This window comes from Cydia fagiglandana, chromosome 1, assembly GCF_963556715.1.
Source record: "Cydia fagiglandana chromosome 1, ilCydFagi1.1, whole genome shotgun sequence".
NCBI classification, from domain to species: domain Eukaryota; kingdom Metazoa; phylum Arthropoda; class Insecta; order Lepidoptera; family Tortricidae; genus Cydia; species Cydia fagiglandana.
The window spans coordinates 2,362,809-2,378,059 of record NC_085932.1 but is presented as its reverse complement, the minus strand read 5'-3'; the positions used below and the strand labels follow the sequence as shown (position 1 = coordinate 2,378,059).

Genomic DNA, 15,251 nt, shown 5'->3' with positions numbered 1-15,251 from the left:
TCGGTTTCGTTCCAAACCCATTGTTTGTCAAGCGGTTCTGGAAGAGTTTTATATAGTGTTTTTTATAAACCGGTTTTGAACGATTAAAAGTGGGTATAAACTATGAAAGCCATTTGAAAAGGGCTGCAAAGATTTTATTTTACCCCACCCACTCCCCCCTACTTTTCAAACAAACCGGTTAATTTTGGTGCGGATATTATCCTCTAGTATTCCACGGTTCTAATACTAGTACAAACTACTCGTACTTCCAATAAAATTTGAACCATTATTAAATGGAACAGCGTCGCTTTTCTTTTGTTTCGGTTTATTACAAAACGAAACAATTGAAGTCTATTTTCTAATACAGTTGGTTCAAATTTGACTGCCAAATTTTATTGTATGGTGGGCTAGGTAGAGGATAAAGTTCTTAAACGTTCGCATTCTTATGAAAAGTTCGGGGTGAAACCGAAATAAACCGGTATATTTAAAACCGGTTCCGAGCCTTGGTAATTGATCTTATCGTCATATTCATATTATATGGTTGAATTTGAAATTATAATAGGTAAATAAAACTCTTAGGTATTTTCTATATTTATTTATATAAGACGATACGATCAAGGGTGTTTTTAGTGTGAATGATCCAAAAGAGCATGTAGTTAGATTATTTAAATAAATTAATTAGAAATGAATTAGTAGGTACAGTTTAAGAAGGAGGATTCTACTGAAGATAGTAAGTGTCATAGTTTAGTTTGTCTGAATAATATGACCATCAATGATTTAATTATTTCGTATTTATTTATTTTTGTTAGAACAAAGAAAAAAATGTTAGTTTGGTTTTTTGACAACACTTACCCCACTGCAATGCTTTACCAAGGCATCTTTCTTGCTGTTGCTACAGTGAAAAGTGCTTCTAGTTTAGTGGAAATATTTGCCATTTTCAAAATTACCCCGCTTTCGAAGTTACCACAATGCACCTTAAATGCGGTTGTGGTACACATCAAGAATCACACGGCTACCGCACTCATCATCTTCAGAAATCATCCTTCTTCAGCTGTACCCAGAACATGTCACTACAATAATACCATATTTTTCGTGACTAACACGGCTTTTGGCTTTTAGCTTTGGCTACTACACTTTTAGTACAAACATGGATTTTAACCTTAAAAAACTATTAAGTACTTACTAGGTACAGTCGCCATCGGAGAAAGGTAGTCACAAATATCTAAACAAAGCCTGTACTCTCAAGATTAATGTGCGTGTTCAGATATTTTTGGGCACCTTGGCCGCTCCAATATATCTGATAGCGACTGTACCTATATGTATTTGTGTAGGTACCTTAAGTACTAACCCCAACCTTAACCAATCTGAATTTTCCTATTGCTATTCTTGCGCCATTTTTTAAAAGTAAAATTTGAAAAATGTATATCCATGTTTGTCTTTAAACAATGGTTTTATGTAAACAACTTACGTTAAAACTAAACTAAAGTGTTAAAGTAATCTTGTTCTCTAAAACTAGTTTAATGCTTTTTGCATGAGCTTGTAATGTGTGAAATTAATAGAACTTCCTAAGCAATGAATATTAATTATACATTAATGTTTTAGACTTCAGTGGGTATAAAGCGATTGAACAAATTCATGAACTGTGACGAGTTAGACATGAATTCCGTTGAACACGATCCCAAAGAACGTAAGTTGCATTCTATTATCTTTAAATTTTTTATTTTTAAATTTTAGACGTTAAAGCTAGAACGTAAATGTAAAGGCATTTATGATCCAACTTTAGATTGAACATAGTTAAAATATAGAGTACCTGTACTTGGTCAAGCAAATCTTGTCAGTAGAAAAAGGCGCGCAATTCAAATTTTCTATGGGACCATAACCCTTCGCGCCTACATTTTTTAATTTTGCCGCCTTTTTCTACTAATAAGATTTGCTTGACCAACTATATTTATGATTTTATGATAAATAATAGAGGCTGGCTTAATTTGATGTCCGCGTTGCAATCACATTTTTTATACATGTACAGTCACCACACGGGATTGTTATGCCATTTATGGTTCTTGCTAAATTGGAAATTCTATAGCGTAAGTATTGAACAACCAATTTAGCCAGGACCCTAAATGGCGCAACAATCGCTGAGCGTGATAGTACAAACTAATAAATCCTATGGAGCAAGCAATAGGGTAGGTTAGGGCATTTGCATTTAACTTGCACTTTAAAGCGCGGCTTAAGTCGTGTTCCAGTAACCGTTACATTCCTGACAAAATGTATGGGATTTGATATTGGCCGTCAGTTTTGTAACGATTGCTAACGGGCCGTTAAAGGTGCACAGATAGTGAAAATGCCCGCCCGGTACACTTTTGATGATGAGATTTTTGCCAGTGATTAAGCGTTAGAAACTTTGTATCCCTATTATTATTTGACCATAGTTATGCAGAAAACGACCAACTCAATTTTTTTATCAATGCAGAAAGCGACCAACGCTACTGAGTTAGGGTCACTTTGACAAAATTAAAAAGTTGGTCGCTTTCTACAGAACTACGGTCATTTATGAACTCATTTTTGGAGCAACAACATGAATATATTTACAATTTCAGCGAACCCCTTGGTAATGGAAAACGGAAACTTCTCCTGGGGTGACAAGGACGCAGAACTCACCCTAAAGAACATCAACCTGACAGTACCGAAGGGTCACTTAGTGGCCGTGGTTGGAGCTGTGGGGTCAGGCAAGAGCTCCCTGCTGTCGGCGTTCTTGGGAGAGATGAATAAGATCTCTGGACGGGTTAACACTAATGGTATGTGATACTACTCCTAGAACATCACTCATTGAATATATAGCACCCCTGCATACAAATACGTGTAACTAATAATCACGTTACATCCTACAGGTAGCATAGCATACGTGCCGCAACAAGCCTGGATCCAAAACGCAACGCTCCAAGACAACATTCTATTCGGCAAGCCACTAGCGCAGCAAAAGTACAGCGACGTCATAGGCATGTGCGCGCTCAAGCCGGACTTCGACATGCTGCCCGGCGGCGACCAGACCGAGATCGGCGAGAAGGGTGAGTGTTAGCTACCCGACGCAAAAAGAGGGATATTAAAGGTAGATAAGAGATCTTTATTTGCATACCATAGTACAGATGTTATATACATGGACCCTGGAAAGGGTGTAGCAAAAATTGGTGGTTAAAAATTTCATAGTATTGGTTATTATTACTACTGACTTATGCTTAGGTTTACTTAGGTTAGATACCTACTAGCAAGAGTTGCGTTCTCGCGCGCAACTCCATACATCTAGCGCGACTTCAAGTATGCAACGCAACTCATGCTAGACTGCCAGGTGTATCTATTCTGTGTGTCCATATGTGGCATCATTGGCTGCAAACAGATGAATCATTGAAGTATTTTTTAATCGAAAGTTGTGTTATCAAGATGTTTCTTTTCTATGTTTGGTGTAAATATGTCTGGAATTTTTAGTCTTTAATTTATAGTCAAACCTTCAAACTGTTGATAGCCTTCTGATAATCTAGCGACTTATTTTCAGGTATAAACTTATCCGGCGGCCAAAAGCAGCGCGTGTCACTCGCGCGAGCCGTATATTACGACGCGGACACGTACTTCCTGGACGACCCCCTCAGCGCTGTCGACTCCCACGTCGGGAAACACATCTTCGACAAGGTACCATCGCCCACACTGTCATAAATCAAATTACACAGACAGGGGTCCGCTGTTGGAGAGAAGATTAAAACTCGAAAAAGAAATGACAGTTAGATTGGCCAGTCATCCTGCTATTGTACCTACCAATTTTGTACTAACAGATTGATCGGATAAATTGAGCCATTCGAACAATCACTTTATTACATCTCGTTTGGCCTGCTATGTTACGAATGAATAGGGAATATTACGTAAAACTCTGCCTACAGGGCATCACAATCATATGGCCTACCGTGAAACACGACAATCGAAAGTTCGGTTTCTGCCACTCTATCTCACTTGCCTATTCGATCGATAGAGGCAGATAACGAAATTTCCATTTTCGCGTTTCGATCGATAAACTACTAAATTACTACTATACTAAATGTATAAGTTACTCTACGGTTTAGTATGTGCACTAGTGCTGCACTCTGGTGGCAGAACTTCTTCTTTTACCTAGCGTCATCCCGGCCTTTGCCAGGGTCCGTTCTCCAGGGCAGAACATTGCAGTAATACTTCCCATTAGAAGAAAACATCAACAACTATGTCAATAAAGTACAACCATGACAAATATTATATTATTCTTTTAAGCTCAAGTTTTTCTGGAAACTGTTCTAAAAATGTATTCTTTTTTCAGGTTCTCGGCCCTAACGGTTTACTAAAAAACAAAACCCGCCTATGGGTCACCCACAACGTGTCGTACTTGGCTCAAACCGACCTGGTGGTGGTCCTGAAGGAGGGAGAGATCTCGGAGGTGGGCAGCTACCAGCAGCTCCTGGAGAAGAAGGGGGCCTTCGCGGAGTTCCTGATCCATCATCTCAGCGACACGGAGAGGACGTCGCCTGAAGGTATTGCATACTATTTATGTTATCACTTGGCTCAAACCGACCTGGTGGAGGTCCTGAAGGAGGGAGAGATCTCGGAGGTGGGCAGCTACCAGCAGCTCCTGGAGAAGAAGGGGGCCTTGACGGAGTTCCTGAAACATCATCTCAGCGACACAGAGAGGAGGTCGCCTGAAGGTATTTCATACTATATTATGTTATCACTTGGCTCAAACCGACCTGGTGGAGGTCCTGAAGGAGGGAGAGATCTCGGAGGTGGGCAGCTACCAGCAGCTCCTGGAGAAGAAGGGGGCCTTCGCGGAGTTCCTGATCCATCATCTTAGCGACACAGAGAGGACGTCGCCTGAAGGTATGTTACCACTTGGCTCAAACCGACCTGGTGGTGGTCCTGAAGGAGGGAGAGATCTCGGAGGTGGGCAGCTACCAGCAGCTCCTGGAGAAGAAGGGGGCCTTCGCGGAGTTCCTGATCCATCATCTTAGCGACACAGAGAGGACGTCGCCTGAAGGTATGTTACCACTTGGCTCAAACCGACCTGGTGGTGGTCCTGAAGGAGGGAGAGATCTCGGAGGTGGGCAGCTACCAGCAGCTCCTGGAGAAGAAGGGGGCCTTCGCGGAGTTCCTGATCCATCATCTTAGCGACACAGAGAGGACGTCGCCTGAAGGTATGTTACCACTTGGCTCAAACCGACCTGTTGGTGGTCCTGAAGGAGGGAGAGATCTCGGAGGTGGGCAGCTACCAGCAGCTCCTGGAGAAGAAGGGGGCCTTCGCGGAGTTCCTGATCCATCATCTTAGCGACACAGAGAGGACGTCGCCTGAAGGTATGTTACCACTTGGCTCAAACCGACCTGGTGGTGGTCCTGAAGGAGGGAGAGATCTCGGAGGTGGGCAGCTACCAGCAGCTCCTGGAGAAGAAGGGGGCCTTCGCGGAGTTCCTGATCCATCATCTTAGCGACACAGAGAGGACGTCGCCTGAAGGTATGTTACCACTTGGCTCAAACCGACCTGGTGGTGGTCCTGAAGGAGGGAGAGATCTCGGAGGTGGGCAGCTACCAGCAGCTCCTGGAGAAGAAGGGGGCCTTCGCGGAGTTCCTGATCCATCATTTTAGCGACACAGAGAGGACGTCGCCTGAAGGTATGTTACCACTTGGCTCAAACCGACCTGGTGGTGGTCCTGAAGGAGGGAGAGATCTCGGAGGTGGGCAGCTACCAGCAGCTCCTGGAGAAGAAGGGGGCCTTCGCGGAGTTCCTGATCCATCATCTTAGCGACACAGAGAGGACGTCGCCTGAAGGTATGTTACCACTTGGCTCAAACCGACCTGGTGGTGGTCCTGAAGGAGGGAGAGATCTCGGAGGTGGGCAGCTACCAGCAGCTCCTGGAGAAGAAGGGGGCCTTCGCGGAGTTCCTGATCCATCATCTTAGCGACACGGAGAGGACGTCGCCTGAAGGTATTGTTATTAGAATTTTATGTTATTAATTTATTATGAACGCATTGCGCAGACCGTTAGGAACTAAAACTAACGTCAATTAAATCTTATTTATTAATACCCATTGATTAAGATCATCATCATCTTCCTCGCGCTATCTCGGCATTTTTGCCACGGGTCATGGAAGTCTCGGGTCCGCTTGACAACTAATCCCAAGAATTGGCGTAGGCATCAGTTTTTACGAAAGCGACAGCCATCTCACCTTCCAACCTTAAGGGTAAACTAGGCCTTATCGGGATTAGTCCGGTTTCCTCACGATGTTTTCCTATACCGAAAAGCAACTGTTAAATATCAAATGATATTTCGAACATAACATTCGAAAAACTCATTACTTCTAATATATATGTAGAAACTACGATACTACAGCGTTCTAACAGTGTCCTTTATTTTCAGAACTGGACGAGATCAAAGACGTGCTTCAGAACAAACTTGGCACTGAATTCAAGGACAAACTGCAGAGAGCCCGTTCTCTCTCAGAAAGCGCATCGGAATCTGAACAGGCTACAGGCATGTACCATTTATTGTCCCATTGACACTGTGCGTTAGGGTCGTATTCCACCTGTCCAATTTCTTTATCCAATGTGTATTTTGTACCACATTTTGCTTTAATGAGAGATTGAGGCGCACTCATCATAGAGAATACATGGTAAAAAGTTAGTAAGCTTGAAATCAAGGCCGTTTTGCGTTTGATCGAGCGCAATGTATGAACGGCTTTTATGTGCCGCTCGCCGTGCCACGCCGCTTGCGTTCAGTCCGCGGCCTTATATTAGGCGCTATATGGGCGTCACCACTCACAAGGTTACTCAGTGGCGGATTTGCCTTAATTGACATTAGAGGCGGCAGTAAGGTAGCAGTTCTATATGATAGGTGCTGAGAAAGGGGCCGCTAGTAGTACTACAGAGCCCGGGGTCAGGACGGCCAACACTGCAATTCCGCCACTGAGGTTACTACAATACTGAACTACATCTCTTATACATATATTAACTTATTTTCTAGGAGACCGCGCGGGCAGCGTGAAGAGAAAAACACCGGAAGCGACACCTGCGGAATTGAAGGAAAAGAACAAACTCATCGAATCGGAGAAAACGGAAACTGGCAGTGTAAATACCTACTCTATACAGATTTAGTGCATAATTATTGGTATAGTAATATGTAAATGACACTATAATTCAGTGCATAGTTACTCAGATTTATTATTGGAGGAAAAAAGTTTCCACTACTTGATGTTATACTACTTATCTGTCAAAACGGACTGATAAGCTTTTTTTTACATTAGGTACTTGTAGTCCAATGTATACATACGCTAAGTCGAACTGGCCGCGTAGCCAAGATGCCAATCGCTCACGCTCCGTAGCGACCGAACCGCAACTGTCACTGTCGCACTAATATGGAAGAGTGATAGAGACATAAAACTTTTCGTTGTCGAAGCGATAGCGATTGTAACCTTGGCTAGGCCGGCAGAGCAGATTATTTAATCTTCTGACTGTGTGTGTTGCCAGGTAAAATGGAGCGTATACAAGCACTACCTGATGAACGTGGGCGTGCTGGCGTCCGTGGTGACCGTGCTCATGAACCTGATCCTGCAGGTGTTCCAGGTGGGCTCCAACTACTGGCTCGCCGTCTGGTCCGACGACCGCGACATGGTCAGTACTACCTCATACTGTACTACAGTTGTTGCCAGGTAACATGGAGCGTGTACAAGCACTACCTGATGACCGTGGGCGTGTTGATATCCGTGGTAGCCGTGCTGAATCCGCCGCGAAAGTTCACGACAAAATAGGTCAAAATGCGCACCTGAAACCGAAATGTAGGTATAGTTCCGCCGGCCGAATAATCTGCGGACGGATACCGAAAATTCGGCCCATAGTCAAGCCAAACATTCGGTATCCGGCCAAAGAACCCGTTGCATCTCTAATGAGTATGTATACGTGCCTTTGCAAAATAAATGAAATGAAATAATTGTCGATATAAGGCACCTATCTAATATAATTATTTCGTTCAGATCGTGAACGGCACGGTGGACAAAGAGAAGCGCGACCTGTACCTCGGCGTGTATGGCGGGCTCGGCGTCGGGCAAGGTAAGCTATACTATAATAAGCAATAACTATACATACACCAAACTAACCTCATCATAGGCCGCAACTAACAATCACCATGTTTCTACTAAAGTAAGGACGCCGACCACGAAGTATTCCGTACATTCACCGGCCTGTTTCTATCTATAGCACGAGCGTAATTGTGCCATTTTCAACCAATGGGGTGCTTATTGTCGGTTGTCAATATGGCGATATTTCCATATAACTTCAATTTGAAATCAACCTTATCGACAATCGACAATGTGGTTCTGCCGGCCTAGCCAAGGTTACAATCGCTATCGCTTCGACAACGAAACGCTTTGTGTCTCTCTGTCACTCTTCCATATTAGTCCGACAGTGACAGTTGCGTTTCGATCGCTACGGAGCGTAAGCGATTGGCATTTTGGCTACGCGGCCTGAAAACGTCACAATTATATCGTCAGGTGACAAGCAAAACTCACTAATTACTACCACAAGTTAATAGCCATAGTGAACCATATTAATACCTGAATAAGGTTGATTTTTGTTTAATATTTTTATAGTAATTAGTGAGTTTTGCTTATCTGACGATATTGCTGCCCCGTGCATCATGTCGGCGGTCAATGACACTGTGCGAGCAGGACAGCAAGATAATTAAGCGATTGCGATAGAGATATTAACAGGCGGATCAATGTACGGAATTCGTCGTGCTTAGGGTCCTTAATTTACATCAGGGTCAAACCATGAAAAGGTAACGCGAGCCACGATTTCATTCTGTTTTCTACAAGCTTTTATTTAACTTGCAATGTTTGTATGTATGTTCAACCTACACCCACGTCTTATTCGATTGAGCTGAAACTTCACACTTATATGTAAGTTGGGTGACAATCCAATATAATAGTCTCGATGAATGTTAGTGGTCTGTTGAAAGAAAAGTACAGTCAGCGATAAAAGCTTGTGGCAAAAACGAACTTTTCTTAAACAAAACTTAATGACACAAGTGTAATTATGTTTAGGGAATAAAAAAAGTCATTTATCTGAATAAGTTACCGCTTAAATTTGAATAAAAGGAACATTCAATGAAATAGTGACTTGCGACTTGTCGCGGAATGACCCCTCAAGGTTCTGGAATGGTTTCATTAAATGATATAAACACGCTAAGCAGAACGCAGATGGCGCTTTTGCGTTATGTTTCCAGTTCAGTATGTTATACTGCCGGCGTATTAGGGATGGCTTTATCCATCTTTATCCACGTGATAAAATGACTGTCACTTTTGAACACCGTAGGATAGAAAGTGACGGACACCGTTTTATTACGCTGTCACGTAGACAAGAACGACTATCATATCCGTACTGGTTTACATACTACAAGAGGGGTATTTAACCATTTTTTAGGCTGAACTGTATAAAAATGTGACTTATGTAGTCTAGTCGTGTAACGGAAAACCTATAACTTGCACAGCGACTCTTAGTTTTAATCAACAAGAATGGAATATCTATAATATTTACGTGGTAAATTTTTAGGGTAATTATTTTTAGATAAACGAATAAAAAAGAAATAAATACGAGTTTATATAATAGTTTTAGCCTTTATTTTTAAGGGGTTTTTATATTTCAGGGTGGGACACTACTTTTCTTTCTTTGATAAGACATGCTGATGAAACTTACAATTCAAAACTTATTATTTATTTTATGCTGCAGAACTCATTTTTATTTTATATTTTACTGATAAAAACAAAGAAAGAAATAAACAAACATAATAAAACTTAAAACTCTATAGATAAAAAATTTGCCCCAGATCGCCGTCAAAATAGTGGCCAGCCCTCTATTTATTGTATTTTTTTTTGTTGAACAGATGGGTTAGAATAGAAAGCTAGCTTGTCATATACGTGGTTGTAATATTTGATGTTTAACACTACATTTTTAATACAAAGCTTTTTACTAATTTTTAATCAAAATAAATAATTATTTCTCATAAAAGCAAATGACAAATTGACTAACTTACTTTTACTATACTATATACTATACACGAAAATATCATTATCTATAAACTTAATCAGTAACCTAGTTTCTAGTTTACTAACATATTAGGTATCATTACTTCTAATACTTCTTTCTAACTATCAACTTCATGTTTTGTAAATAATGAGCTATTTAACTACCGATCTAAATTTTCTTACATTCATTGGGACAATATTGGCGTCATATACTTATATGTAACTAAATTCTTCTCATTTTATGATGTAATAATATGTACTAAATTTATTAATTCAAAATAATGAATACATTCTTTACCTCGCATCTTCGTGATATAATAACGTCTTCTAGAAAAACATTTTCTATTCTACCATTTTATTTTTATGGGCTTATTTAACTCCCATGTGTAGGTACTTAGGTAATGAGACAATGCATGATAAAATTCATTCACTGATCTGCGGTCACATCATATACCTCAATGTGCATGCAAACACAAAAAAGGTTGAATAGTAAGGTCTACCTCTTTAGTATCTTTTCTTTTTTCTTTATTACAAGCCTTTTCAATGTCTACTTTTATATGAACTGCATGATAATATCTTCTATAGCGAATATTTCTACCAACTGCTTTCTAAATTTACTCTCTTCCATTTTTTTTTATAATTATTATAGTTATTTATATTATGATTACTAGTAAAATTATGTGAAGGAAAATTCAAACCAGTAGAACAATGTAGTGTATATTTAATAAAAAATAGGATCCTAGTTAATTACATAGAAAATAACATACAAAAATTATTGGGTCGAGCAGAACTTAATTAATTTTTAGTTAAATGCACATTTACAGTAAATATGTAACATATTCTTAAGACTGTAAGTATTTCTTTCTTGGAGTCAACTAGATTTTGAGAACCAACTGGAGATATCCCAAGAAGATTCTGCTCAACTTTTTAGGGCCCGCTTTGTGTAACTGTGTAAAAAAACATACACAATACACATGTATCTACAATTCTACAAATTTTAAATCTACAAAACACAAACACAAAATTAAAATTGTTCTAGTTTTATACACGTATTTTTTGAGCCACGAGTATATTGAAAAAACTATTCAATTACATCATTCGTCATTTATTGTGCTAACATTTGTAAAAGATGACATACGTATAACATTTTGTGCTTTTACGAAATTTGAAACTTTATTATAATAAGATTTTTAGAACATTTGTGAGAGCAAATCAAAAGTTAATAGGCTGGTGTTGAATTACCTAGTGATCTTTATCTACAGAATTTACCCTTTTTCTTACCATCAAAGGTGTCGTTAACTTTCATAGTTTCGTATAGAAAAAAAAAATCACTTAACTAATAACCAAGGTCGAGATTTTATACGCTAACTTAAGTCGGGCCGGATCAGTTCCGGTCGCCAGCTGCAACTTAATGTTAATTATATTCTTCTCGAAATGTGTATAAATTGATTGCTGGGAATTAGTTAATAGAGTGTCACAGGTTAAACACAGACTAGCTCCAACGTACGCAACTTTAGACTCTAATAAACTGATAAGTGCCCCGTATAGAGGTTGCTCCCGGGCCTGTAAGGTACCTAATAAGTCGACAAGCGGCCCGTATCGTAACTGGGGGCCTCTAGAACGCTGGTTGTTGGGCAGTGATGTCGGTGTCGGTGTCCTCGCTGGCGCTGTACCTGGGCACGCTGGCGGCGGCGCGCGCGCTGCACTGCGGGCTCCTCGCCGGCGTGCTGCGCGCGCCCACCATCGGCTTCTTCGACTGCACGCCCACAGGCCGCGTGCTCAACCGGTTCAGCAAGGACGTGGACGTGCTCGACAACGTGCTGCCCATGACGCTGCGAGGGTGGACATCATGCTTCTTTGCGGTACTGCCGTCTGACGGTTATGTCGCGAACCCGCGCGATAGGGATGATGATGCTGTTCTTACTTTATGATAAAGAAAAGTTAATTTTAAGGTGTACTATTTAGGTACACCACCTTTTTAGGTGGCTTTTAAATAATCTACTGTAACCTGTTAAACAAGCGGGGCCTCTGCATTTATTACAACTTACAGGCGTATTATTAAACGGCTTCAACTTTTCTCTTCCGGCGAATGTTGATACCGATACTAGTGTCTAAATGTGACATTCGTAAGCGGTAAGTGCGACGCAGTCTTGGTAGCAGTCGATCCTGATGATGGACACAAATTGCACTAGAAACTACGCACATACAAACATTATTAATTCGTGAATTTAACTATAACTGTAAAATAATAACAAAAGACATAAAACAAAGCGTAAATTTTTCACTTTTTACAATAACAATGTCTTGATTACAGAGACAAATCATAAATAAAAGTTAAACCACGTTTAAGAAAGTGATAGATTTTTCTACACAATCCTTGAAAAACGATTTGTTTATAGCATTTTATATTAAAGTACTTCTGGACTCATCATCCCTATTGTGGTCTGCGATGACAAATAGTCCTTGGACGGAAACCAGAATAATTGAAGTTGTAGTACTAAAATATTATCATTTATCACTCAATATGCGTAAATACTGGTTAAAATCGTGGAATTATATTGGGATCAGTTTATACAATGTATACAAAATAGGACTTCAATTTTCTTTAAACGCGTTTTTATTTAGGTGCGTATCCTTTTTCCAACGCTCTTTCCTTTAAAACCGTAGTGCCGCCTTATTAGCCTTGGCTTCAGTGGTAGACGTAGAGCATGCAGTAATGCATATAGATGTCACGCCTCCCCTTGCACTCCATACGCTCACCCGAAGTAAATAATGTATTCATTATCGTTAGGCCGTGTAGGGAAAGGTTTAAGCGTGAATGATTGTTACAGCCTTCACCTCGTTTTTCACGGATTTGATACCGTCGTTGGCGTGCCTGAAGGCGGCCATGTTCGTGCACGGGAGCTTGTTGGACAATGTGCTAAAGGCCCCGTTGCAATTCTTCGAGGTGACCCCGCTGGGCAGGATCCTCGCGCGGTTCTCGAAAGATGTCGACGTGGTGGACCAGTCGCTACCGATGGAGACCACCGACGTTTTGTATTGCATGTTTGAGGTAAACTTTACATTTACCTCCGCTTTTGGGTGTAGACATACCGTGTACGGTGATGATATTATTTTATTTTATTGATTAAAAACATGCGTAACGTTTATTCAATTATTTATAATGTTATATTATAAACTACAAAATGTATAAGTAGCTTCGTGACCGCACTCATTGTCTTTCCGTGCTATGATAATAATGTATACAATTAGTGAAATGGTACGGAAAGGCAAAGGGTCGGGCGCGTTACTTGTATGTAACAAATAAATATATAAAAAATAAAAAAATCTTGCTCGTGGATATAATAGTCACGTTTAAATTAATATAAGGGATTTAACCACCGGTGGACGGGCAGCAGCGTCCCTCAAATTCGGTGTAAGTACTCGACTGCGATCGCCAACCCGCCTGCCAAGCGTGGCGATTATGGCATTCACCCCCCAAAAAAGGGGGAGGCCTATGTTCAGCAGTGGACGTCTTATGGCTGAGATGATGATGATGAAGGGATTTAATTAACAACTTTGCTCGTTTGTAAAATAGATTGTTACCGTCAGTACTTTTTTAGCGCTGGTCATTTTTTTGTTTGAATAATTATATATTTGTTTAATAATACCATTATATTGTTTTGAAGCATAGTCAGTTTTGAGATAAACTCATTATGTCAATGTAAAACAGTTCGAATGATAGACAAAGTATCTAAGAAAATGTTATTTATTAATATGTCTTTATTGTTATCTCGGAAAACCGCAGATTATATGCGTATAATACATACATATATCTCAGGGATATGTTTATTCTTATACAAATGGTGGATGGATGGACGATGTTTGTTATGTTCGCTTCTTGTTATTTTATTTATGTTTGTTTATGGGAACTTGTGCTAAAATACCCCACAGCACAATGTGTCAATGCCAAGCAATTTTAACCCGTTGAACGTCACACTTATCGTCTACGGCGCGTCGACTTGAACCCTATCGGAATGCACGAATGTTGATATTGGATTGTATCGCACGCGTCAGTAAAAGGGTTAGGGGAGTGAGGGGGGGGGGGCGTCTAGATTGCACGACCACGACACGAAGCCCGCTGTCGCCTTTCACTAATGTTGCTAATATATTCAAAGCTTTAAGTTAATATGGGGACATTTTATAAACTGATCCCAATTTCCTCACTAACTATGAAGTATAATTGTTTATATATAGATTGATGCTATAAATAATACTTACTAGTATCAACGCACTGACATTTCATCATACCAAAAATATATTTTGGTTTCTTTCTTCATGGATAACCGCAAACCAATATTGTCAATGGGTTTGCGAGATAACTGGTGATAGATATATCACAGAAAACTAACTGTTAAGAGGATACACTTCTGCCGCTTCTCCATACAAACGTAGTCCCCATTATCCTCTCTAGATGTTGACATTATGGAAAATGTTTTAACACATTTTGATGTATATTCACCCTTGCTATGCACAGTGCTATGCAGATACCTAAGGCATTTGAACATTCCCAACTCTCCCAATTTTACTTAAAACGACCCTACTGTTAATGGTAACCACCTAAAGTTAGAAACTCCTCCAAATCAGTCAGCTTCCAAAATCAGGTTCAGTTAAGCTTACCAACCAGCGGCTAGAAATGTTCTTTTAGATTTAGATGTTAATAATAGATATGCATAATTTAGTCGCTGATTAGGGACTAGTCGGCCTAACCAAAATGACATTCGCTTGCGCTTCGTCATCGAATCGCTTTGTGTGACTTCCATATTGTGACCGTGACAGTTACGTTTCATTCGATGCGGAGCGTTAGCGATTGGCATGTTGTCTACGAAGCCTGGTCTTCCAGTTTACACTATCGGTTACTTTTTCTAAGTGACACTTAAAACAACCGCTAATCATACTTTTAAACCAGGTCCTTGGAACGTTATTCGTCATCAGCGTATCCACGCCCATCTTCTTGGTCGTTATCATTCCCGTGGGCGTCCTGTACTACGTCATTCAGAGGTTCTACGTGGCTACGTCGCGGCAGCTGAAGCGACTAGAATCCGTGTCGCGGTCGCCGATATACTCGCACTTCGGTGAGAGCATTACGGGCGCGACCACTATACGCGCTTATGGAGTCACGCAGAGGTAAGGAACTTATCGTTGGTTTAAATTTGT

General features: G+C 40.5%; 1 protein-coding gene across 3 annotated transcripts in view; it reads left to right on the top strand.

The window, feature by feature from the left end:
• LOC134674862 (multidrug resistance-associated protein 1) overlaps positions 1–15,251 on the top strand; it is a 56,949-nt gene that overhangs the window by 32,079 nt on the left and 9,619 nt on the right. For 2 of the 3 annotated variants that reach the window (XM_063533107.1, XM_063533048.1), the window contains exons 10-20: positions 1,582–1,666; positions 2,577–2,774; positions 2,868–3,044; positions 3,527–3,660; positions 4,313–4,523; positions 6,398–6,511; positions 7,001–7,104; positions 7,504–7,647; positions 8,007–8,082; positions 11,694–11,917; positions 15,004–15,221. In XM_063533107.1, coding sequence (XP_063389177.1) covers positions 1,582–1,666; positions 2,577–2,774; positions 2,868–3,044; positions 3,527–3,660; positions 4,313–4,523; positions 6,398–6,511; positions 7,001–7,104; positions 7,504–7,647; positions 8,007–8,082; positions 11,694–11,917; positions 15,004–15,221 — 1,685 coding nt within the window. Of the gene's footprint in view, positions 1–1,581; positions 1,667–2,576; positions 2,775–2,867; positions 3,045–3,526; positions 3,661–4,312; positions 4,524–6,397; positions 6,512–7,000; positions 7,105–7,503; positions 7,648–8,006; positions 8,083–11,693; positions 11,918–12,886; positions 13,108–15,003; positions 15,222–15,251 lie in introns of all 3 variants that reach the window. The other variant, XM_063533159.1, reaches the window with a different exon arrangement.